The 25,979-nt window shown below is 38.6% G+C and overlaps 1 protein-coding gene across 2 annotated transcripts in view; it reads left to right on the forward strand.

Moving 5' to 3' along the window:
* The first annotated feature begins 15,058 nt into the window (after nt 1–15,058).
* SAV1 (salvador family WW domain containing protein 1) overlaps nt 15,059–25,979 on the forward strand; it is a 38,004-nt gene continuing 27,083 nt past the window's right edge. Inside the window, exons 1-2 of one of the 2 annotated variants that reach the window (XM_055304331.1) lie at nt 15,059–15,552; nt 19,004–19,447. In XM_055304331.1, coding sequence (XP_055160306.1) covers nt 15,459–15,552; nt 19,004–19,447 — 538 coding nt within the window. In that variant the 5' untranslated portion in view covers nt 15,059–15,458. The remainder of the gene's footprint in view (nt 15,553–19,003; nt 19,448–25,979) is intronic. The other variant, XM_055304330.1, reaches the window with a different exon arrangement.

Consider the following 25,979-nt stretch of genomic DNA (forward strand, 5'->3'; position numbering starts at 1 on the left):
ATAACCATACATTTAAAGAAGCTAGAAAAAGAAGGCCTAGCAAAACCCAAGCCCAGAAGGAAGGACAAAAATCAAGATTAGGACAGAAATAAACAATAAAGAAACTAAAAAAACAAACAAACAAAACCCCCAAAGAACAGACAAAAGAAACCGGGAGTTGGTTCTTTGAAAAGATCAATAGAATTGATAAATCTTTAGCCAGATTCTTCAGAGACAGAGAGCAGAGATTCAAAATCAGAAATGAAAGAAGAGAAATAATAACTGACACCTTGGCAATATAAAGGATTATATGAGAATATTATAGAAAATAGTAGGACAACAAACTGGACAACCTAGAAGAAACTGGAGCACCTGGTGGCTCAGTTGGTTAAGTGTCCACTTTCAGCTTAGGTCATGATCTCGGGGTGCTGGGATTGAGCCCTGGATTGGGCTGCCTGCTCACAGAGAAGTCTGCTTCTCTCTTCCTCTGAACTCCCCCCCGCCCCCGCTCATGCTCTCTCTTACTTTCTCTCTCAAATAAATAAATAAATAAATAAACAAAATATTTTAAAAAATATTCCTAGAAACCTATAACCTCCCAAAACTGAATCAGGAAGAAACAGAAAATTTGAACAGCAGTGAAATTGAATTAGTAATCAAAAAACTCCCAACAAACAAAAGTCCAGGATCAGAGAGATTCACAGGTGAATTCTACCAAGCAAGAAGAGTTAATACCTATTCTTCTCAAACTATTCCAAAAAATGGTAGGGGAAGGAAAGCTTCCAATTCATTCTATGAGGCCAACATTACCCTGACACCAAGACCAGATAAAGTCACTACAAGAAAGGAAACTACAGGCCAACATTTCTGATGAACATGGATACAAAAATCCTCAACAAAATATTAGCAAGCCAAATCCAACAATTTAAAACATCATTTACCATGATCAGCTGGGGTTTATTCCTGGGATGTAAGGGAGGTTCAATATTCATGAATCAATCAACATGATACATCACACCAACAAGAGAAAGGATAAAAACCATACAATCATTTCAACAGATGCAGAAAAAGCATTTAACAAAGTACAACAATGATTAGTAATAAAACTCTCAACAAAATGCAGTTAGAGGGAACATACCTCAACATAATAAAAACCATATATGAAAAACCATAGCTAACATCATGCTCAATGATGAGAGCTTTTCAAAAAACTGAGAGCTTTTTCCCTAAAATTAGGAAAAGACAAGGATATCCTCTCTCACTACTTTTATTCAACATATTTCAACATAGTACTGGAAGCCCTCGCCACACCAATCAGACAAGAAAAAGAAATAAAAGGCATCCAGACTTTGATGAGGAAGAAGTAAAACTTTCACTATTTGCAGATGACATGATACCATACATGGAAAACCCTGAAGACTCCATAAAAAATAAAAAAAAAAAAACTAGAACTGACAAATGAATTCAGTGAAGTCACAGGATACAAAAACCAATATACAAAAAAAAACCTTTGCATTTCTATACAACAATATGAAACAGAAGAGAAATTAAGAAAACAGTCCCATTTGTAACTGCACCAAAGATAAAACACCTAGGAATAAACTTAACCAAGGAGGTGAAAGACCTGTACTCTGAAGGCTATAAAACATGGATGAAAGAAATTGAAGATGACACAACAAATGGAGAGATATTCCATCCTCATGCATTGAAAGAACAAATACTGTTAAAATATCCACAGTACCCAAAGCAATCTCTAGATTTAATATCATCTCCACAAAATACCAATAGCATTTTTCACAGAACTAGAACAAATAATCCTAAAATTTGTCTAGAACTACAAAAGACCCCAAATAACAAAAGCAATCTTGGAAATGAAAAACAAAACTGGAGGTATCACAATCCCAGATTTCAAGATGTACATCAAAACAGTATGGTACTGGCACTAAAAAGCAGACATACAGATCAATGGAACGGAAAGCCCAGAAATAAATACACAATTATACAGTCAATTAATCTACCACAAAGGAGGCAAGAATATGCAAATAGAAGAAAGTCTCTTCAACAAATGGTGCTGGGAAACTTGAAGAGCTACATGCAAAAGAATGAAACTGGACCACTTTCTTGCCCCATAAACAAAAATAAACTCAAAATGGATCAAGGACCTAAATGTGAGACTTGATATAATAAAAATCCTGGAAGAGATCATAGTAATTTCTCTGACACTGGCTGATCTAGACTGATCTCCTGAGGCAACTGAAACAAAACCAGAAGTAAACTATTGAGACTATATCAAAACAAGAAATTTCTGCATAGCAAAGGGAATAATCAAGAAAACAAGACAACTTGGGGATCCCTGGGTGGCTCAGTGGTTTAGCGCCTGCCTTTGGCCCAGGGTGTGATCCTGGAGTCCTGGGATCGAGTCTCACATCAGGCTCCTGCATGGACCCTGCTTCTCCCTCTGCCTGTGTCTCTGCCTCTCTCTCTCTCTCTCTCTCTCTCTCTCTCTCTCTCCATGATACATATACACACACACCACATTTTCTTTATCCATTCATCCCTTGAGGGACACTCGAGGTTGCTTAATGTCTTGGCTATTATTAAAAAGTGCTACAGTGGGTACAGATATCTTTTTGACCTAGTGTTTTCATTTTCTTCTGATAAATACCTAGAAGTGGAATTGCCAGAATCTCTCTGTCTCTAATGAATAAATAAATAAAATTAAAAAAAAACCAAGACAAGCTACTGAGTGAGAAAAGATATTTGCAAATGCAATATCCAATAAGGGGTTAGCATCCAAAATATATAAAGAGCTTCTACAATTCAACACCAAAAAATAATCCAATTAAAAAATGGGCAGAAGACATGAATAGACATTTCTCCAAAGAAGACATACAGATGGCCAACAGACACATGGAAAGATGTTCAACAGTATTCATCATCAGGGAAATGCAAATCAAAAGCACAATGAGGTATTACCTCACACCTGTCAGAATGGAAAAATAAAAAATGTAAGAAACAAGAAGTATTGACAAGGATATGGAGAAAAAAGGAACCCTTGTGCACTATTTGTGGGAATGCAAACTGGTAGAGCCACTGTGGAAAACAGTATAGAAGTTCCTCAAAAAATTAAAAATAGAATTACCATATGATCCAATAATTCTGCTAAATGGTATTTATTTACCCAAAGAATGCAAAAAAACACTAGTTTGGAAAGATATATGTACATATATGTTTACTGCTATTTATTTACAATAGCCAAAATATGGAAGACACTCAAGTGTCCATTGATAGATGAATGAGTAAAGATGTGCCATATACATATACATGTATAATGAAATATTATCCAGCCATAATAAAGAATGAGCTCTTGCCATTTGCAGCAATAGGAATGGATCTAGAGAGTATAGTGCTAAGTCAAATAAGTCAAAGACAAATACCATATGACCTCATTCATATGTGGAATTTAGGAAACAAATTTTAAAAAGATACAAACCAAAAAAACCCTGAAACAGACTCTTAAATATAGAGAACTGGTGGTTACCAGAGGGGAAGTGAGTGGGGCAATGGGTGAAGTAGGTAAAGGTTAAGATTACACTTATGATGAGCACTGAGTAATATACAGAATTGTTGAATCACTATATTGTACATATGAAACTTCTATAATACTCTATGTTAATTATACTGGAATTAAAAAATTAAATAGAGACATTAAAAAAATTAAAACTACAACTATCATATATCTGGCAATTCCACTTCTAGGTATTTATCTGAAGAAAATGAAAACACTAGGTCAAAAAGATATCTGTACCCCCATGTTCACTGTAGCACTTTTTAATAATAGCCAAGACATGAAGCAACCTCGAGTGTCCCTCAAGGGATGAATGGATAAAGAAAATGTGGTGTTGTGTGTATATGTATCATGGAATATTATTCAGCCAGAACAAAAAAAAAATTGAAGAAAATCTTGCCATTTGTGACAACGTGGATAGATGTTGAGGGCACTATGCTAAGTGAAATAAGTCAAATAAAGACAAATACCATATGGTCTCATTTTATGTGGAATCTAATAAAAGAAAGAAACTAAATTCTAACTAAATTAAACTAAATTCATAGAACAGAGTAGACTGGTGGTTGCAGAGTCAGAGCTGTGGTGGAGGTGGAGGAAATGGGTGAAGGTGATCAAAGGGTATACATTTCCAGTTATAAGATGAACACATTCTGGGAATGTAGTACACAGCATGGTGACTATAGTTAACAATGCTGTATTGTTTATTTGAAAATCGCTAAGTGAATAAGTCTTAAAGAGTTCTCAACACACACATGCACTATAACTACATAGGGTGATGGATATGTTAATTAAAATTATGTTAATAATTTCAAAATATATTCATATATCAAATCATCAAGTTGTGCACCTTAAACTTACAAAGTAACATGTCAATTATCCCTCAATAAAGGGGGGTGGAGAATGACAGGCAGACAAGCTATAGTTATTTAGATTTTGATATCTGGACAGTTTTATATGTATATAGTACATATTTTTTTATTGGAGTTCGATTTGCCAACACATAGTATAACACCCAGTGCTCATCCTGTCAAGTGCCTCCCTCAGTGCCCATTACCCAGTCACCCCATTACCCTGCGCACCTGCCCTTTCACTACCCCTTGTTTGTTTCCCAGACATAGAGGAGTCTCACGTTTTGTCACCCTCTCTATTTTTTCCCATTAATTTTCTCTCCTTTCTCCTATAATCCCTTTCACTACTTTTTATATTCCCCATATGAGTGATACCAAATGATGATTTTCCTTCTCTGATTGACTTAGTTCACTCAGCATAATACCCTTCAGCTCCATCCATGTCGAAGCAAATGGTGGGTATTCGCCGTTTCTAATGGCTGAGTAATTTCCATTATATATATATATCACATCTTCTTTATCCATTTGGACAGTTCATAAAAATGAAGTAAGCCTACAATTTTAAGAACTGATTATAGTGCAGCCCTGGTGGTGCAGCGATTTAGTGCCACCTGCAGCCCGGGCTGTGATCCTGGAGACCCGGGATCGAGTCCCACGTCGGGCTCCCTGCATGGAGTCTGCTTCTGCCTGTGTCTCTGCCCCTCTCTCTCTCTCTCTCTGAATAAATAAATAGTTCTTTAAAAAAAAAAAGAACTGATTATATTTGTTGTCAATGGCTAAGTATAAGCTTTCAAGAGACAACTAGAATTTTGAAAAAACCTATTATCTGCCATGGTGGCTTTGCCATACTTCCTCATACTTAAAGACTTCTTGGGTTAAATCAGTGGTAATCTTTTACAATGTGCTTTTAAGGTATTATATAATGATATACATGAGAATTAGAAGATGTACGCAATTTAGTAAGCAATATTTGATTAATGCATGAGGTTATAAAATCTTGCCAAGGAGTGCCTGGGTGGCTCAGTCAATGAAGCATCTAACTCTTGATTTCAGCTCAGGTCATGATCTCAGGATGGTGAAGCTAAGCCCTGGGGTCAGGCTTCCACACTGGGCATAGAGCCTGCATAAGATTCTATCTCTCCCTCTCCCTCTGCCCCCGCCACATCCAACTCATGCTGTGTTTCTCTCTCTCTCTTTCTCTCAAAAAGAAAGAAAGAAAGAAAGAAAGAAAGAAAGAAAGAAAGAAAGAAAGAAAGAAAGAAAGAAAGAAAAATCTTGCCAAGATAAAAAGATCCAAAGTCTAGGACAGACAATAGATATTAATGTAGGAGAACCCAAAAAGTTCATTAGTTTCTGATTCCACATTACAACTTACTTTTGAGGGGCAGCCCGGGTGGCTCAGCAGTTTAGCACTGCCTTTGGCCCAGGGCCTGATCCTGGAGACCCGGGATCAAGTCCCACGTTGGGCTCCCTGCATGGAGTCTTCTTCTCCCTCTGCCCATGTCTCTGCCTCTCTCTCTGTGTCTCTCATGAATAAATAAATAAAATCTTTAAAAAAAAAAAAACCAACAACTTACTTTTGAGAAACTACTGTTTGTTGAATGTGGTTTGGTATCAGTGACTAATATCCACAATTATCTGAAAAAGATATTAAAATATTCACCCTCTTTCCAACTACTTAACATGTGAGTCCAGACATTCTTCACATAACTTCCACCAAAACAATGCATATATACAACAGATTGAATGCAGAAATAGATGAGATAATTCAGCTATTGTGTATTAACCCAGACTTTAAAGAGATTTCTCTTTTAGTATTCATTTTTTAAAATAGCCTCTATGCCCATTGTGGGGTTTGAACTCATGACCCTGAAGTCAAGAATTGCATGCTCTACTGACTGAGCCAGCCAGGTACCCCTAAAGAGATTTCTTTATAGCTCTTCTCACCAAATATTTTTGTTTTGGAAATATGGCCATTTTTCACAAAAATACATTATTTGTGTTAACATATAATGTTATTATAAAATAATACTTTAAAATTTTTCTCAAATTCAATTCTAATATGGTCATTAATATTGACAGATATAATCCATATAAGCAAAATCTCTTTAATGTCTTCAATAATTCTTAAGAGTACAAAGTAGTCCTGAGACCAAAAAGTTTGAGAACCATTACTATTATGTTATTTATAGTTAGCCTACAGACAAACATAATTTTATCAATCTGCTGTCATTTGTTTCATTTTTCACCAAAGAATACATATATCTAGTATCATAAACCATTGGTTTTAAATCCGTTTCCCACTCATTTTTTCAGAACCTGAGAAAACGACCTATTACATAAAGAGGAAAAAGTAAAGATGACCACAATTTTTTTCATCAAAAAGAATGCAAGCAATGTATTGGAATACCATCTACTAAGAAGATAAAGAGGATTCTAGCCTAGAATATCTTACCCAATGAAAAAATAAAAACAAAAAACTGTTTAAAAATGTCAAAGGGAAAAAAAATGTCAAAGGACCTTTTCAGATATAAACAAGCTATAATATTAAATCAACAATAGACCTACACTACTAAAGATATTAAAGGAAAACTTTTACATAGGTGAAATAATTATACCAATCAGAAATGTGGATCTAAACAGCAACAAAATGAAGAGTACTAGAAATTCTAACTACATGGGCCAATGTATTATTTATCTCTTGCTGCTATAACAAATTACCACAAATTTACAGGCTTAAACAATTTCGTTCTCTAAGTTAGGAGTGTAACATAGATCCCATTGGGCTAAAATTAAAATATTGTCAGGGCCGCACTCCTTTCTGCACTTCCTTTTTTTTTTTAATTTATTCATGATAGAGAGAGAGAGAATGGCAGAGATACAGGAAGAGGGAGAAGCAGGCTCCATGCTGGGAGCCTGACGCAGGACTCGATCCCAGGACTCGATCCCCAATACCAGGACTCGATGCCCGGACTCCAGGATCATGCCCTGGGCCAAACAGGTGCTAAACCGCTGAGCCACCCAGGGATCCCCCCTTTCTGCACTCTTTAGGAGATTAAGGAGACACACTCTCACACAATGCTGATAGGAAATGCAGTGATCAAAATCTTGAAACTATTTGCAAGCTATTTGCATTAGTTTTTATTAACAAGTTATCACAAATTTAGTGGTGGAAAACAAAACAAATCTGTCACTCACAATTAGAAGTTCAAATTCCATCTGAAGGGGCTAAAGTCCAAGTGTCAGCACAGCTGGTTCCTTCTTGGGCCCCCCCCCTCCGCCCCCACCCCCAGGGGAGAATTAACTTTCTTGGCTTTTTCAGCTTATGGACAACGCTAACCTATGTTCCTTATCTGTTCCTTAGCTCACAGCTCATACATCACTCCAACCCCTTGCTTCCACCATTACATTGCCTTCTGTTCTTATGAAGACCCTTGTGATTACATTGGGCCCACTTGGAGAATTCAAGCTACTTTCCCTATCTCAAGATCCTTAATCACAAATCTGCAAAATCTCTTTACCATGTTAGGGTTCCATATCCATAGGTTCTGGGGATTAAGATGTAGACACCTTTTGGGTGACATTATCTAGCCTACTACGCTCTGACCCAAGGTTTCTAATTTTAAAAGCTTAATTCATAGAAATATGCAACCAGATTCAACTAGAAGGATGTTCACATGAGAAACCAATCACTAACTTGATTGTGGAAGAATTTCTCCATAACTTCAACAAAAGCTACACTGCTTGTTCTTTATTTGGACTGTCCAACCATATATCCTCCTATTGCACTCAGTAGTGTCAGAGTTCAAATATTACTTATTAATAAATTTTGGGATTTAGAAGGGAGCAGTTTTTATGTGAAGGATGATGTGTTTATGGGGTAAGAGAAATGAAGACAATAAAGAAAGGAGTTTGAAATTCCTTTCTTCCCTCTACATTCTCAGCCATTGTAAACCCACGTAAGAAATATCCTCAGGGGATCCCTGGGTGGCGCAGTGGTTTGGCGCCTGCCTTTGGCCCAGGGCGCAATCCTGGAGACCCGGGATTGAATCCCACGTCGGGCTCCCGGTGCATGGAGCCTGCTTCTCCCTCTGCCTGTGTCTCTGCCTCTCTCTCTCTCTCTCTCTCTATCATAAATAAATAAAAATTAAAAAAAAATATATCCTCAATGTTGTCACTGGAAAAATCACTGATACTATAATTAAGAAAACTCTCCTGGTTGCCAGATACGATCATTCAGTTCTATTAATTAATCATGTATAAGATAGTCAGGCTTGGCATCAAGTCTATATGCGTTCTTAATTTGGAGGAGACTATTATGGAAATTCCAAATGTCAGTTTAGAAGCCTAATAGCATTATGAAGCAACAGTGCAATACATCAGAGAAATATAGTATTTGAATGTTACTACTGCGTGATTTAGAATAGAAGTTCCAAACAGAACTTCTCAATAGAAGTTAATAAAATTCAGAGGCCTTGTTGTAATACATTAATCATAAGGAAGAAATCTGGGTTTTTTATGCCCTTTATTTATACCATCCTTTCATCATTCTTTTCCAGTGATTTCTGAGACATTCCCTTCACTCTTTTTCAATGGCTCATAGTTCTTTGTTTTGTTTTTGTTTTTTTTGCCAGATTCCATGTCTTCTGACATGATATCTTCACATTTCTTTCTCAATTCTATCACTTCCACTCTACTCCCAACTACTGGCTAAAGTTTCACAACTGGTAACTTATTTTAAACTCATAAAATTCCCCTCTGACTACAACCTCCTATTCATGCCCTCCCATTTCCTCAGGACACTGAATCTGCTCTTTGTCTACATTGTTATTTCTAGTTCCTCAACTTGTTTAGCATGAGGTAAACAGCATCACCAGCCAAAGACAAAGGATCCTGATATTTAATGACCTGTTTAGACCTGTCTTGACTAAACTCAAGGTCTGGATTAAGTTTTTAAAGACACTAAGCTTTTTAAAGTAAAAAAAATTAAAGATGTAGTGATATAAGAAAGCACAAGACAAAAGCCTGATTTCTTTAAGTCTTAATTCCCACAACTGTTTAGTCTTTTCTATAGTAAAATGTATTTAATGCTAACCACCAGTTCATTTTCAACTACTCCTCCAATACCAATTTCAAATTTTTTAGAAGATTTATTTATGTTAGAGAGAGAGTGCAAACACGAGCAGGAGGGGCAGAGAGGAAGAGAGAATCTGAAGCAGACTCTGCACTGAGCACAGAGCCTAGAGCCCAACATGGAACTCAATCCCATGACCCCAAGATCATGACCCAAGCTCAAAACAAGAGATAGGCACCTAACCAACTACACCCCCCCAGGCATCCCTCAATTTTAAATCTGGACAAATCTCTTAGTTTATTGGATTTCACCCTCAACTAGGTCCTTTGCAGAAGGGCCATGCTATTGTATTCCCACAAGTTTTTTGTGTTTCATTGCCTTTCTTTCATCCCTGAAACTTCAGCATTTATCATCTTATTTTGTTCCAAATTGTACATATTTCTTAAATTCTAGCTTTTCCTAGGTACTACCTCCTAGAGTTTTCTTAATTCCAATTCCAATCCGGATTGAGTTCCAGTTATCCAGTTGTGATACATTCATTAGACTCCTGGACTAGATTCACTGCTTCTTTAACCCTTATTTTTCTCTTTTTGTTTTGCTTGTCATCTGTATGTGTGAGAGTTTATTCTCTCATTTTGGAAGAAGTTACCTTTGGTAACTTACTAGGATAGGATATATGGGAAGTATACTTTCTGAGTTCCTTCATATGAACTAAAAAATATCTTTACTCTTCTTTTTCTTTTGATTGACACTTTGGCTAGATATGGAATTATACACTAAAACTGATTTTCCTTCATTTATTTGAAGTCATTGTCCCATTGTTTTATAGCAGTCTTTGTTGATGATGAAAAATCTGATGCTAGTCTGATTTTCATTGCTTTATTATTGAAGTTTCCACAAGATATGAAATGAAGTAAAGCATTTGAGGCAGGAAGACTCTGAAGAAAGAGAGGAGGCCACAGGATGGAGTAGGAGATGGCAGTATTAAAAGACTAGTGAAATACCCAATAGCTACTGAAGACAGATGAATGTATTGTCTCAATTTCCATTTGGGACTTCTGGACATCATCTTTACAGGAGGCCTCTGCATCAGCATGTAGTAGCTACAGCAAAAGAGAAATAGTGGTGTGGCTTATTTAGGCAGATAGAATAAAGATGGTGTTTCTAAGTATCCCTTGGCTCCCATGTAGTGAGGAAAGGATGCAGGTATTTCCACATTTTAGGTATGTCAACAGTCCCCCACCCCCCATAATGACGGCCCTGGGAAAATTTTTAATGAGTTCTCAAAAAAACAAAACAAAACAAAAAAACAACCTCTCACTATAGGTCAAGTAAAAATTGATAATTGCAAAGAACAGTTAAAAATAAAACTGAAGGGATCCCTGGGTGGCGCAGCGGTTTGGCTCCTGCCTTTGGCCCAGGGCGCGATCCTGGAGACCCCGGATCGAATCCCACATCGGGCTCCTGGTGCATGGAGCCTGCTTCTCCCTCTGCCTATGTCTCTGCCTCTCTCTCTTTCTCTGTGACTATCATAAATAAATAAAAAAAAACTGAAAATGGCTGAATATAAGACCTAATTTTGGAAGAAAAATGTTGCTAGGGCTAGAGAGACAAGGATATACAGAAAGGCCTACGAGGACATACAACTGAAGTCAAAAACTACCACTGTCAACCTACAAGACTCATTTTGGCTACCTGTCAAGGTTTCAGAGGACCTCTAAATCTATGCAATAACAATATATAGGAACAAGAGGTAAACTTAGGGACAGAACTTGACTTTTTTTTATCAGACTTACCATACTAAACCTCTACATTATTGGGGAGGACTTATCAGGCAATAAGAGTTTGGGAATCCAACTTAGTTGCTAATATTAAGCATTTACATTTTCAGAATGGTGTAAACAGGGGTACCTAGGTGGCTCAGTCAGGTAAGCATCTGCCTTTGGCTCAGGTCATGATCCCTTCAAGCCCCTCCCTTGGGCTCTCTGCTCAGTGAGGAGCCTGCTTCTCCCTTTGCTTGTTGCTCACTCTCTCTCCCTGTCAAAGAAATTAATTAACTAAATTAAAAAGAACTGTGTAAACATCACACATCCTTATCCTTCATAGGAAACAACTAAAGCTTCTACTTCAAAGGGGAAGAACAAAACTTTATAGGCTTGAAGAGCCCTAGGTCCTCACATAGTTATTACTACTTCCTCCTGATTCATATTTAGTTTATCTTGTTACATGTCCCAGGAGAAAGGGTTAAAGAGTAGACACTCCTCTCCCCCTTTTTGAGGAGAAGCTTCATATGTAAGGCTTACTGCCATTTGGTTCTTTCTTGAACAATCCTTTATCAGATAATTTATCCTTTCAAATTACACCCTTATAGCAAGAGAAAATAAAAATAGCATAAGAACCTTGACTCTCTTTGAAAACAGCAATCAGACATGGAACTTTATTTTTATGCTAATGATGATTTTATATAATGCTGATATTGTAACTTTTACTTTCTTTAATTTTAGTGAAAACAACAACTATAAATATTTTTAAAGATGAGGGGCCCCTGGGTGGCTCAGTGGTTGAGCTTTGGCTCAGGTCATCATCCCAGGGCAGGGAGCCTGCTTTTCCCTATGTCTGTGTCTCTGCCTCTCTCTGTGTCTCTCATGAATAAATAAATAAAATCTTAAAAAATATATTTTTAAAGATGAGAAATCACCTATATGCCCATTGTCCTACTAGGGCAACTGTTTTAATTTTGGTATATTTCCTCCTGCCTACCTGGCACAAAACTGTGTGGCTGAAAGACACTTTGAAAATCAACTAGTCCAATTTCTTCACTTTCAGATGAGAAAACTATGACCCACAGAGCTATGAGATTAGCCCAGAGTCACACCTTACCATTTTGTTTAAAATAAATTTTAATCCTAAATTAATAAAAAAAATAGTTAAGACATGAGTAAGTCCCTAATTGTTGATTTTCTCCACTGAGAAACCACCTGCAAGGGGGAAAATATCTCTATTATGTAATATAGTATTAGTCTTACCAAAAGCGGTATCTGGAGAATTATAGCTGCAAAGTCTGGATTCTGTAATAAAAACTCCCAGCAGCCCAGGAACTTCTAGAAAACAGATGTGAATTCAAAGCCTCTGGATTTAAGGATTTGTATTCAAAATTTACATACTGCTATGCGTTGCTACTGCTGAGATTGTCTCCAGACTGTGGATTCTGGAATGTACTCTCCTTGATAAGGCAGCAAATTATAACTCAAAAAGAGCACCTAATTGAGGCTTTCTCTGTGCTGTAATTCAAAGAATTGAAATAGCATTGCAAAGGGAGACTACTTAGTAGGGAACACAGATGGCTTTCAAAACGATGTTAGAGTCTGGACTCATATTAGTGGGATTCTTACTGTGCCACAGCAGAAAAAGGCACAACATGGGAACAGAAAACTCCAGTTCTGAAGACTAGTCTGCCACTACACTAGGAATATAATCAGAGGCAAAACACTTAATTTTTCCAGTTTTGTTTCCCATTGATAAAATGACGTTAGCCTGGCTGATCTCTGAATTCTTTTCCTACTATAAGATTCTGATTCTTGGGATCCCTGGGTGGCGCAGCGGTTTGGTGCCGCCTGCAGCCCGGGGTGTGATCCTGCAGATCCAGGATCGAGTCCCACGTTGGGCTTCCTGCATGGAGCCTGCTTCTCCCTCTGCTTGTATCTCTGCCTCATTCTCTTTCCTCTCTGTGTTTCTCATGAATAAATAAAATTTAAAAAGATTACATTTCTACAGGAGTTATCCTTGATTTCTCTTTCTCGTACACTTCATGTTCAATCTGTGAGCAAATTCTGTTTGCTATAAGTCCAAAATATGAGTACTTCTCATCCTCTCTACTGCTGTTACCCTGCTCCAAGTGAGCGAGAATTTCTGATTGATCTTCCTGCTTTCACTCTTGTTCTTTCAATCCATTCTCAACACAGCATCCAAAGTGATCTTATGACAACATTGTTAGATCATGTCACTCCTCTGCTCAGAGTGAAATTCTCTGCAATGAGTCACAAGACCCTTGAATGCCCTAGCCATTGTTACCCAATTTGTTTCCCACTAATTTCTTCTACTCCAGCTACTTAACACTTCCTGATCCAGTTTGCCAAGTAACTCCAGTATCTCCTTCTCATGAGCCTTCTCTGGTCATTCTACCAGTGTCTAAAATCGCTGACCCTCTTTTTCTTGTTTTATTTTCCCTTCCACAGTTTTTACTATGTAACACAGTATATTTTACTTATTTTCCTTCTTTATTGTCTTTCTTCCCCATGAGAGTAGAGATTCCTGTCTCTTTTGTATATATTGCTATATCTGAAGCATTTAGAACAGTGCCTAGTACAGTGGATGCTCAATATGTATTTGTTGGCTATGGAATTAATTGTGAGAAACTCTGTACCAAGGGAGCATAACAGCATACAAAGATGGAGACAGACACTAGACAAAACATCTAATTTGTTTGGCAAAACAAAATTTGATCATCTTCCTAATTTTACAGTCAAAAACTTCTTGTTTTTTAAATTGTTTTACATCTCTTTTAAGATGTTTTCGACCTCAGGAAAATCATTCTCCGTTATCAAAGCCTTACCCTGTTCACTAGGAAATGCATCCCCTTATTTTCCAAATGTTATTGTGTACATTTGGCAGCTCCTCTAAGTTAAACAGAAGTTGTTTTATTTTTTTTTTAAGATTTTATTTATTCATGAGACACACAACACACACACAGAGGCAGAGACATCGGCGGAGGGAGAAGCAGGCTCCATGTAGTGGGACTCGATCCTGGGAGGACTCGAACCTGGGACTCCAGGACCACGCCCTGGGCCGAAGGCAGGCGCTAAACCGCTGAGCCACCGGGGCTGCCCCTAAGTTCTATTTTAAATTAAAAATTTCAGGTCTTGACCTTTAGCGCTCAAAATCCTTAAAAAATTTTGTAATACTAAATTCCAAGCGGAACTATGTGGCTAGTCAACGTAACAATGAAAGTGACGATGAGGTATTAGGCTAACATCAAATTCAGCGAAGTAAAAGGTAGTATAAACTCCGTTTTGCTTTTTTCCTGTTTTTCTTTTATCAGAGAGATGCTTCGTGGCATACAGGTGATGATCGATTTATCTGTAATCAGGACTGAACAGAGTAATTTTTCAAGAAAAAGAGGCATCTTGAATGTTTTTGTCACCGCTCTAGCCTCGGGGTCAGTAGTCCTCCAGTCCCATCCGCATTCTGCGTCGTCACGGACCTGAATTCAGCGGCCCAAGAAACTCCAGGAGGGGCGTCCTCACTGCAGGACGACGACGGGAACGCGTCTCCGGGGGGCGTCGCGCGCTCCCTCAAGGACCCGGGGAAACCTCAGTGGGCAGAAGCGGCTCCCGCGCCCAGTCTGGCGGACTCCGTCCTTCGTCCTCTCCCGGCCGCAAGACCCGCTTCTTCTCGGAGGAGGCGGCGGGGCCGGCCCGTTAGCGGACAGCGCCGCCCGGCGTCCCGCGGCCGGAGCCGCGCCCGGGGCTGGGGTGGGGGAGGGGCGCGGCGGCGCTCGCGCAGCGTCGAGTTTCCCAGAATTCCCAGCGGCCGCGGGGAAAGTTTACGGGACGTAGGCGGCGGCGGCGGCGGCGGCGGCTGAGGCGGCGGCGGTAGCGGTTACTAGGCGGCCCGCGGCGGACCATGGCCCTGGCCGGGCGTTTCTGGCCTCTGCTCACGGTGTCCTCGGGCAGCCTCGCGGAGCGAGTAGATTTCCGAGAAGGAACTGACAAGCGACTGAGTTGCGGCCGGCGCGCTTAGCGCCCCGAACATGCGGCAGTCCCTGCTGGCGACCCCGGGCTGCGGAGAGGCGGCGGCGGCGGCGGCGGCGGCGGCGGCTCGGGAGGGAAGGAGGCGGCGGCGCCGGCGGAGGTGGCGGCGAGGCCGGCCGGCGCCCTTCGCGGAGCCCTAAGGAGGCTGCTTGGCGCGGCTCGGAGCCTCGTCGACAAGGATGCTGTCCCGAAAGAAAACCAAAAACGAAGTGTCCAAGCCCGCCGAGGTGCAGGGGAAGTACGTGAAGAAGGAGACGTCGCCTCTGCTGCGGAGTGAGTGTCGGGTGGGGCGCATCCACACCTGGCCCGACGCGGCTCCCCGGGGCTTTTCTTTCCTGTTGGTCTCTGTGAAATACTTTTTTTTTTTTTTTAATTGTATTGTGCCTGAAGTGGTGGTCATTGTTTGAAAGCCGATAAAGTGTAAGAAACTTAGAGGAGCACCTCCCCCGTGGGCCTCCCTAAAAATAACAAACTTTCCCGTCCTCCCCCCCCCCGCCCCGCCCCGCCCCGCAAGGGCAGCGTGGTGTTTCGTTTCGATTACTAGAAGAGGTTGTTTCGGAAACAATTAGATTGAGGATTCCCTGATGCTATAGGGGTGAAAGTGATTAGACTGGGGCACACTTTTTCCTCTTGTAGATACCTCGGGATAGGGCTTATGTTTGCAAACATTTCGGATGTCACTCATCCGTGCTGGAAGTTGTACACACTCAGGTAGAATTCTTCTGCTGGCTGCAGACGTGAGGAGGTGACAGTTGGCCGTCACTGTTGTAGCCGCTATCCAAAGTTTCATCAGTCTTAGGAGTGGAGAAGCCAAAACTCGTGTGTGTCTGGCTGGCTATTTTCGTGAGAATTGCTAAAATACCACCCCCTTCCCCGACTCCCCCCCCCCCCAGAAAAAGGCGAAGTATGCAAAAATGATTTCTATCGTACTTTAGGAGAAATTGACAGAACTTTTTTTTTTTTTTAACTCTAATAGTTTTGTTTCTCTGCCTCCCCGCCATACTTTTCAATTTACGCATTTGACTCTGCTTTTTCAGCTGAATCTTTGGAATTTTTAATTCTTGCTTGTGTGTTCAGAACAGTTGTGAGGTAAGGAACTAGTATTTTGTTCATGCTGCATAGTGGGCACTTTGTGTAAGTGCCCATCTTGGAAGCTCCTACTGACCTTGTGACTTAAGCATTACCTCATTGTGTAATTGGGAAAGTTGTTCATAGAAGTATTTACCCGAGATCACACAGAAAGGTGTGGAGAGCATTTTTTTTTAAGATTTTACTTATTTATTCATGAGAGAGACAGAAAGAGAGGGAGAGACCTAGGCAGAGGAAGAAGATTGGGACCTGAGCCGAAGGCAGACGCTCAATCCCTGAGCCATCCAGGCATCCCAAGAGCATTTTTTTCCTTTTTTTTTTTTTTTTTTTTTTTTAGGGTTTAAATTTTTTTTTTTTAATTTTTAAAAATTTTTTACTGGAGTTCAATTTGTCAACATATAGCATATCACCCAGTGCTCATCCTGTCAAGTGCCCCCCTCAGTGCCCATCACCCGTATGTTTTTAAAATAATAACCACATCATCAGCCTTAGAGATTTATCCGTTTATTTGCAATGCTTTCTTAAAGAACAAAAAGATCAGTGGGTACATCAGTAACTGGAAAATTGATTTTTAAAAAAATTTATTTAAGTAATCTCTACACAGAGCGTGGGGCTCGAACTCAGGACCCTGAGATCAAGAGCTGTTCATTCTTCCTACTAAGCCAGCTAGGGACCCCTGTGAAAATTGATTTCTTTTTAAATTAAATTAAATTTATTTTTTAAAGATTTTATTTATTGATTCATGAGAGACAGACAGAGGCAGAGGCACAGGCAGAGGGAAAGCAGGCTTCTCAAGGGGAGCCTGATGTGGGACTCAATTCTGGGTCTCCAGTACCATGCCCTGAGCTGAAAGGCAGACACTCAACCACTGAGCCACCCAGGCATCCCAATTTCTTTTTTTTAAAGATTTATTTACTTATTTTAGAGGGAGAGAGCCCAAGCCAGCCCGAGCGGGAGGAGGGGCTGGGGGGGGGGGAGAGAGAGAGAGAAGTAGACTCCCCTGAGCTCGGATCTGGATAGGGGACTTGATCTCACCATCCTGAGATCACAGCCTGAGCTGAAGTCTAGGGTCAGACGCTTAACTGAGCTACCGCGGCATCCCTGAAAATTGATTTTTAAACCTTTTTTATTTGTTTATTTTTCAGTTACATATGGTCTTAGGTTTTCAGCTAAATTTATGATAGCTTTTAATTTGCTGCAAATAAAGTTTATTAAACATTACTTAAAATTATGAACTATGTTAGCCATACTTTATTATTTTTTTTAAAGATTCCTTTATTTGAAAGAGCAGGGTTGGGGCAGAGGGAGAGGGAGAGAGAGAATCTCAGGCCGACTTCCCACTGAGTGTGGAGCCCCAAGTGGGGCTCTGTCTCAGGACCCATGAGATCATGACCTGAGCCAAAACTAAGAGTCCGGACCATCCTTACCTGACTGAACCACCCAGGCACCCCATATTAGCTATACTTTAAAGCAAATAAGTTCATATGGTATTTTGTTTTTGTTTTAATTTCATCGAGTTTTGAGACTTGTTTATTTGGATATTAATTTTTGTTTAGAGTTAGCTTCTGAAGCTTTTTAACATCAGTGTTCTCTTATATTCTTTCCTTAATAAACGAATACAGCAGTTTCCAAATCTAGTTTTTTAATGTTATAAAGTTATTTGCTTTGTAACCTGTCCTATCTAAGCCACTTAAGTTCTGTATTCAGAAGTACTGTATCCTGAAGGCCATTGTTCTACAGTTATCTTCTGTTTCGAATTATAATTACTTGTTCTTAAGGGAGCCAGTTTTAGGCTTGGCATTTTTTTTTTAATTTTTTTTTTTTTTTTTTAATTTATGATAGTCACACACACAGAGAGAGAGAGAGAGGCAGAGACACAGGCAGAGGGAGAAGCAGGCTCCATGCACCGGGAGCCCGACGTGGGATTCGATCCCGGGTCTCCAGGATCGTGCCCTGGGCCAAAGGCAGGCGCCAAACTGCTGCGCCACCCAGGGATCCCTAGGCTTGGCATTTTTGAACGGATTCAACATTTATGTGCCTCTTTGAAATGAGATCTTTTTTTTTTTTAATTTTCATAGCTAAATTTCTTACTTTCTAGCTTTTGATTACTAGTACTATGTAATTCTGAGAGGAAACCAGATTAATTATTTTAAAGTCTTTTTAAAGAAATCCACCTTTACATGTTTGGGAGTAGCATTATGTTCTGTTTATATTTTTGAAATTATGATTGGGGTTGTAAAAGGATTTTTGGAAATTTTAAAAATGAAGTAAAATCAACAAAACAAAGAATAATCTTAAATTATGTTGGTAACTGTGTATCTGTTAAATTATTTTCTATTTTTACACATTTATTCATGAGTATTAACCATAATTAAGCTTACTGACATTTCATCATGTATGGTGGTGTGCAGAATACACTTGATTCTGACTGAGTTTACACCTATCCCATTCATACGAATTATAAATTTGAGTGGGAAAATATTGGTCTTAATTTTAAAATACCTAAGCACTATCTTAAATCAGTATTTGCTTAAGTCCATAGAAATTTTTCATTTTGGGGTAATAGATATAAATGAACAACTTTTGAAAAGTGTGGTTATTACTCAAGTGATCATTTTACTCTGTTTTATTGTAGATCTCATGCCTTCATTTATTCGGCATGGTCCGACAATTCCAAGACGAACTGATATCTGTCTGCCAGACTCAAGTCCTAATGCCTTTTCAGCTTCTGGAGATGGAATAGTTTCAAGAAACCAGAGTTTCCTTAGAACTCCAATTCAAAGAACACCTCATGAAATAATGAGAAGAGAAAGCAACAGATTATCTGCACCTTCTTATCTTGCCAGGAGTCTAGCAGATGTCCCTAGGGAGTATGGCTCTTCTCAATCATTTTTAACAGAAATTAATTTTGCTGTTGAAAATGGAGACTCTGGTTCCCGATATTATTTTTCAGATAATTATTTTGATGGTCAGAGAAGGCGCCCACTTGGAGATCGTGCACATGAAGACTATAGATATTATGAATACAACCATGATCTCTTCCAAAGAATGCCACAGAATCAGGGGAGACATGCTTCAGGTAATTTAAATTTATGAATTCTACATTAGTTTAGATTTATTAAAAATTAAAAAGATGCTCTTCTCTGGATTTTCTTGGGAACCCAACAGACACTCCTAGAAAAATACTTTTCCATTTTGCCAGTTTTGTTAAGCCAGCTTGCAAATAATTAGTATTCTATGTTGAGTGAAAGAATAAAAGTTGGTACTTACCTGAAGGCTGTGTAGACTGTTAACACTCTGAAACCTTGAAAACCCAGAGAATTTAATGTCTATAGTTGGATTAAATCTAGGTTTAAGTTTGGTAGAATGGGAAGAGTTTCAAAGAACCTGGAGTCAGACCTGAGAAAGGAAAGGTGGAGAGGAAGAATTTGGTGTGGTAAAGATACCATGGGCAACTGCATCATTCCTCAGCTACAGCCTGTACTGTTTCTCTTAACAAAGCTGCTTTCCCAGGTGAATAATTCTTTCCCAGATTGGTCAAAAAAAAACTTACTGTCAAATGGTTAGGTTAATTGTGTGTTAATTCTGCCTTTTTGGAACAAAAATATTAGCCATATAATTTTTTAAAATGTGTTTTCCATATTTGCTAACTTGAGGATACTTGTACAACGACCAGAAAAGATAGGAGAAACGCACAATTCTACTTTATTCCTAAAGTACTGAATTACACTAGATAAACTGAAGCAAGCTGAAAATTAAACTTTTTTATCTGATAGTTTTTTTCCTGGTAAGTTGCAGGCTTTAAATCTTGGCAGAATAAAAATAAATACAAGAGACACTTTTTAACCTACGAAATTTCAAGCAAGATGACTTAAAAATAGTTTGGAGGGGGGCCTCTGTGGCTCAGTCTGTCAAAAGTGTATGACTCCTGATTTCGGCTCCAGTTATGATCTCAGGGTGGTGAGATTGAGCCCAGCATCAGGCTCCATGCTGGGTGTGTAGCCTGGTTAAGATTCTCTCTCCTCTCTCTTTCACAACCACCACCACCACCAAACAGACAGTTTGGAGCAGGAATGTAGAAAACATTCATTTAGTATTTTTTTTTTAGGGGAGGAGGGGCAGAGGAAGAGGGAAAGAGAAAATCTTAAGCAGGCTCCATGCCCAACGTGTCCCGACACAGGGCTTGATCTCAACCCTGAGATCATGACTTGAACTGAAATCCAGTCAGATGCTTAACTGACTGAGCCATGCACGTGCCCTTATTCATTTAGTAATAACACAATTTATGTGTCCAGCATTTTCTCTGACTTACTGGTATCTTACTTGGGGAACAAAACCAATATATGCACAGTAGAACAGTTGTTATACTCTGTGGTACTTACTGTAAGTACAATAGGGAGAAGAGAGATCAGGGTAGGCTGGAAGAGGTAGGACTTGAACTGTGATTGAGCTTGGGCTTTAGGTTAACAGGGCAGAGGAAAGGCAGTTTAGATAGAAAATTTGGAATAGCCCAGTGAAGACAGAGTAGGCATGTAAATCCAAGGAACTATGTAGTTCTGCTAATAATGAAGAAAGAAGATGTGAGGTAGGAGGGATATTTGTAATCCAACAACAGGCTGAAGGATTTAAACTTGAGTCAAACAGAGCCATTGCAGATTTCAAAAAGACAAGTCATTTTATGAAAGAGTTTAAAGATTACTAGTTGTACTCAGAGATAGATTGCTAGAGAAAAAAATGACTGCAGGTAACAGTGGTATTGAAGAGGAAAGGGCAAGTCCTTGATGCTTTTAAGGGTAAAAGACTTAATTATGGGTTTAGGAGAAGTAAATCACTTGAGTTTTGAAAATTGAGGGATGATAAAGAATGGTAAGAACAGCTTATTTTGTGAAAGCTAACATTGTAATCTCATTGGGACATGGAAGAGGAGAGGTTTTCTAGGCATATAGAAATGAGCATGGATGAGTGTCTTTCTGTTTTTTAGATTTGTTTATAAAGTAATCACCCAGCATGGGGCTCGAACTCACAACCCTGAAATCAAGAGTTGCATAGTCCACCAACTTAGCCAGCCAGGGACCCCTGTGCCTTTTTGTTTTTTAAAGAACATCTTGGTTAAAGAATTAGATAGTTGCATACTTTGGTGTTTATTTTGTTTGTTTCTAATATCAAATAGTTTTAAACCTCAGAAATGATTTCTTACCTAACCAAAATAGTAAGTTTTTAAAAATAAACTCATCTTTTAGGGGAATAGCTGCTTACTGTAGAAAATTTTCAAAAAGCAGAAAAGTTAAGGGAAAGTGCCCAGCAGGCCAGATATTCTTCATGTTTCAGTTATTTCCTTCATCTTTTTCTTTTTTTAAAAAGGTTTTATTTATTCATGAGAGACACAGAGAGAAAGAGACTAGGAGAGTGAGAAGCAGACTCCCAGCAGGGAGCCCGATGCGGGACTTGATTCCAGGACCCCGGGATCCTGCCCTAAGCCAAAAGGCAGATAGATGCTCAGCCACTTAGCCACCCAGGCTTCACTCCTTCATCTTTTTTTATGGCATTCTTTTATTTCTTTTCTTTTTTACATTGTTGTGATTATATTCTGTACAGTTTATATTCCTGCTTTTTACTTGAATGAATTTCTTAATGTTGTACACTATTTATGAGTAGTTTCATTGACTCCATAATCTTCCATTAGGTGCATGTTGGAGGTTGTTATTTAAATTGTTAATGAGGACCTGACCTGTGCTGCAAACATTTAGAAAGAGGAGAAGTGGGATACATCTGCATTGATGGGACTTGGCCACATATGGAATATGAAGAGATGAGGAAAAGAGAAGATTCAGATAGGATTAGCATAGCACTTGACTGCATAAATGGTTGACTAAGTGAATGAATCCAGAGATTTCAAGTCTGGAGTCTTAGGTGGTTTTGGGGGCTGAGGGGTAGGAGGAATAATAGCTTGTAACAGTTTGTTTACCATGAATACAGATTGTTCTTCACACTAACTTTTATCATGTGCATTTACATTACAAACATCACTGAGAGTTCATAACAGTTTTCTGCCTAAATGAAAGTATGAAGAATAAATAATACCAAGTTAAAACATTGTTTTAAAATTCTGATTCACAAAGTATCATTGAGGAAATACTGCAAGAACTAAATTTCTACCGATCCTCTCTTGATGGCAGCCTGACATAGGTTTTACAAGTTTAATGACAGACTTCAAAATAACTTTGCAATCATAAGTTAGAAATAAAATACAATTGGATACTTTTTAAAATCAAAGAATGTCATTTTAGGGGCTCAGTGGTTGAGCATCTGCCTTTGGCTTGCATGGTGATCCCGGGGTCCTGGGATTGAGTTCTACATTAGGCTTCCCGCAGGGAGCCAGCTTCTCTCTCTGCCTGTCTCTACTTCTCTGTCTCTACCATGAATAAATAAATAAAATCTTTAAAAAAATAAAAAAGAATGTCATTAAAAAAAAAGATTAGTTTTTGTTAGAGCAGTGATAATGTGCTTGAGAAATTTCACTTAATAGGATTAATTTATATCAGGGCAATAAGATTTCATGTTTTACCTTTTAGAAAAAAAGTTTTTCTTTGAAGGAGTTTGAAGGATGTCAGGGAAGAATTAATAACCGGTTACTAACCAAGCAGAAAAACCTAACAGCTGTCTTTTCCAGAAGGAAAAATCTGAATATGAAACAATAGCTGGGAGTTTCTTGTATTCATCTTGAAAAAAGACTTGAAACTTACCATATTTTCAGAATTAATACAGAAGAGAGTTCAAGGAATTATAGTGAATGGGAAGGAGAAAGTAAGTTTGAGGGAGGGTAAAGATGTGCTCTAGACAGATTGATTTTCACAACCTTTAAGTTTTGATGGTTGTTACTAATGTAGTAAACATTAAGAAAGTATGGAAGAAAAGAGTTTGATAATGACTTGATGCCAATTACTTGGACTTTAAGGAAATGCCTTCTCTTAAGAGTTTATTTTATTGTATTTGGCAGCAGCTAAAAATAGGTCATATAATATCTCAGGGGGTTTCAGGACCTAGCGAGTTCTAGGTTTAGCTGTGAAATCTGACCTTTAACATTTTGGTCAATGTACTTACTGGGCAGGCACCTACTCTTTGTGCTAAAGGAAGGAATTCTGCTGTTAACAGGAAGTCTTCAGCTGGAATACTAAAGGCAGAATGAATTCCTTTGTTTTAGTTCTATACAGTTTTAAGTAACAGACTTTTAAAACTTTTATTTTTGAAGATAACTAAAGGAATCAAGTTACCAAAATCAAACTGAGCAGTGTCAGCTTTAACCAGAAACACTGAAGCTATGTTTACTCCAGGAACTACATCAATATTTAATGAACCCAGAATTATCTTTGAGAAGGGGTTAATAATCTTTAGGGACACAACATTATTTGTAATTATTTTGCAGAGGGGGAGAAAAGGTAGGTTTCTTTAGATCTCTTTATCAGCATCTTGAATGTAACTAGGGCTATGATGTTCAGCATTTATTATTACCCTGAAGCTTGTGGATCTTCATTAGAGTTCTGGATTCCATTTTATTCTCTGTAGCCACTACAAAATGAGTAAACCAGAGTTTTTGAGCTTTGTCTCTAAGAGCAGGTTTTAAAGATATCTCTCTGGTTGTATGAGATTAAATTCTTTGGAGATATATCTAGTAAAGTCTTGGTGTAGAGACAAAATAGTACTTACTTTATCCTTATGTTTGGGAAATCATATCTTTAGGTTATGGATGTATTACTTTATACAAATGGAAGGAATTTGTGTAGTTAATCCCTACAAATAAAAGTTACTTTGAGGATTATGAATGCCACTCATTCTTTTCTGGGACTAACTGAAATAATGGAAAATAATTTTTTTTTCCCTGTATCTCAGAAACAAGTTCTTATTTTCCCACTGATTGAATTCAAAATTGGTAGATAGCTTTTTCTTTTATTAGCAGCATTCTTTTCTTTGGGGAATTACAGTTGACCTTTTGTTGATTACATTATTAGTAATAAATTTGTCATTTGACTGTATATCAATTCTGTGGCTTTAGAAATAACTTGAACCTTTGTTTCCTCATCTGTAAATTGGTTGGTAGTGATACTACTACCGATAGAACTATTTTAAATACGAAATCATACATTTGGAAAAGGGCCAGGGACAGAGGAGATACTCGTAATTGTTAGTGCTTGTGTCCTTTATAAAAGTGTTATGTGGTCGCCTATGCTTTTTCCAGATTTGGCATGTTTGGCGATTGAAGTTGCAACTTTCTGACTGAACTTAGAGCAGAGGTCTCTTGTATTAGAGCTTGGTGTCGCTTTTTTCCCCTGTCTTCTAGACCTGTTTTATTACTAGGAATGTTTTGCTTTAAATCTTATTTATAGTCTTTTTGTACTGTATATTCTCTCAGTAGGTTTTATAAAATTATCCCAAATAGTTTGAAAAAAAAATTGGTGCACGTGGCACCTTCAGAAAGTATAGGCAGAGGGTATTATGGAAAGGTTAGGAATCGTTGTTTTACCTGGCATTGGTAAAGCTGAGGACGTTGTTTGGAACTTTGAGGACATCTTGGCTCCCTTATCAAATTGTTGAGGTTTAATTCTGAAAAATAAGAGTTTCTACAAAGGTCTTTATGTTTCCTCTAAATATGAATTTCGTATTTATCACAGTTTAAATCTAGTGTTTAGTACCTAATATTGTTTAAATGTACAGGTATATGTGTTTCTAGATTCAGGCAAGTTCAGTATATGGAAATTTGGATTTTCCCAGCAGATGAATAAAATTGTCACAACCTTTTTTTTTTAAAGATTTTGTTTGTTCATCAGATACACAGAGAGAGGCAGGGACATAGGCAGAGGGAGAAGCAGGCTCCCTGTGGAGAGTCTGATGCAGGGCTTCATCCCAGGATCCTAGGATCACAACTTGAGCCAAAGGCATATGCTTAACCACCGAGCCACCCAGGCATCCCTTCATCCCTTGTTCCTTTTCTTATAAGGACACCAGTCATATTGGACTAGAGCCCCATTCTAACAGTCTCATTTAACCTTCATTACCTCTTTAAAGGCTCAGTCTCCAAATACAGTCACAATCTTTTTTTTTTTTTTAAGATTTTATTTATTCATGAGAGACAGAGAGAGACAGAGACAGAGATACAGGCAGAGGGAGAAGTAGGCTCCATGCAGGAAGCCCGACATGGGACTCGATCCCAGGACTCTGGAACCAAGCCCTGAGCTAAAGGCAGACGTTCAACTGCTAAGCCACCCAGGCCTCTCCAGTCACAACCTTAATAATCTCTACGCTTGTACAGTTTTTATTACTTTATTACTATTTACTATAAGAGCTTTTGCTTTAAAAAATGCTGTATTTAGAAATCTGTCGACGTATTTCCAGTAGGACCTCTGCTGGCCAAAAAGTTAATGGTTCTTATGAATAACTCCGTATGAGTACAGTGAATTGACTATAATTTTTCTTTAATTGCTGTTTTGGTTGGGGCCAGTAGTACAACAGTTTTCATGATGGAAGTATGAGAACACGTAAACCCATTGCAGCTTTAAAATGTAATTTTAGGGACGCTTGGGTGGCTCAGCGGTTGAGCATCTGCCTTCAGCTCGGGT

The sequence above is a fragment of the Nyctereutes procyonoides genome, unplaced genomic scaffold (genome assembly GCF_905146905.1).
Source record: "Nyctereutes procyonoides isolate TBG_1078 unplaced genomic scaffold, NYPRO_anot_genome, whole genome shotgun sequence".
Taxonomy (NCBI): Eukaryota; Metazoa; Chordata; class Mammalia; order Carnivora; family Canidae; genus Nyctereutes; species Nyctereutes procyonoides.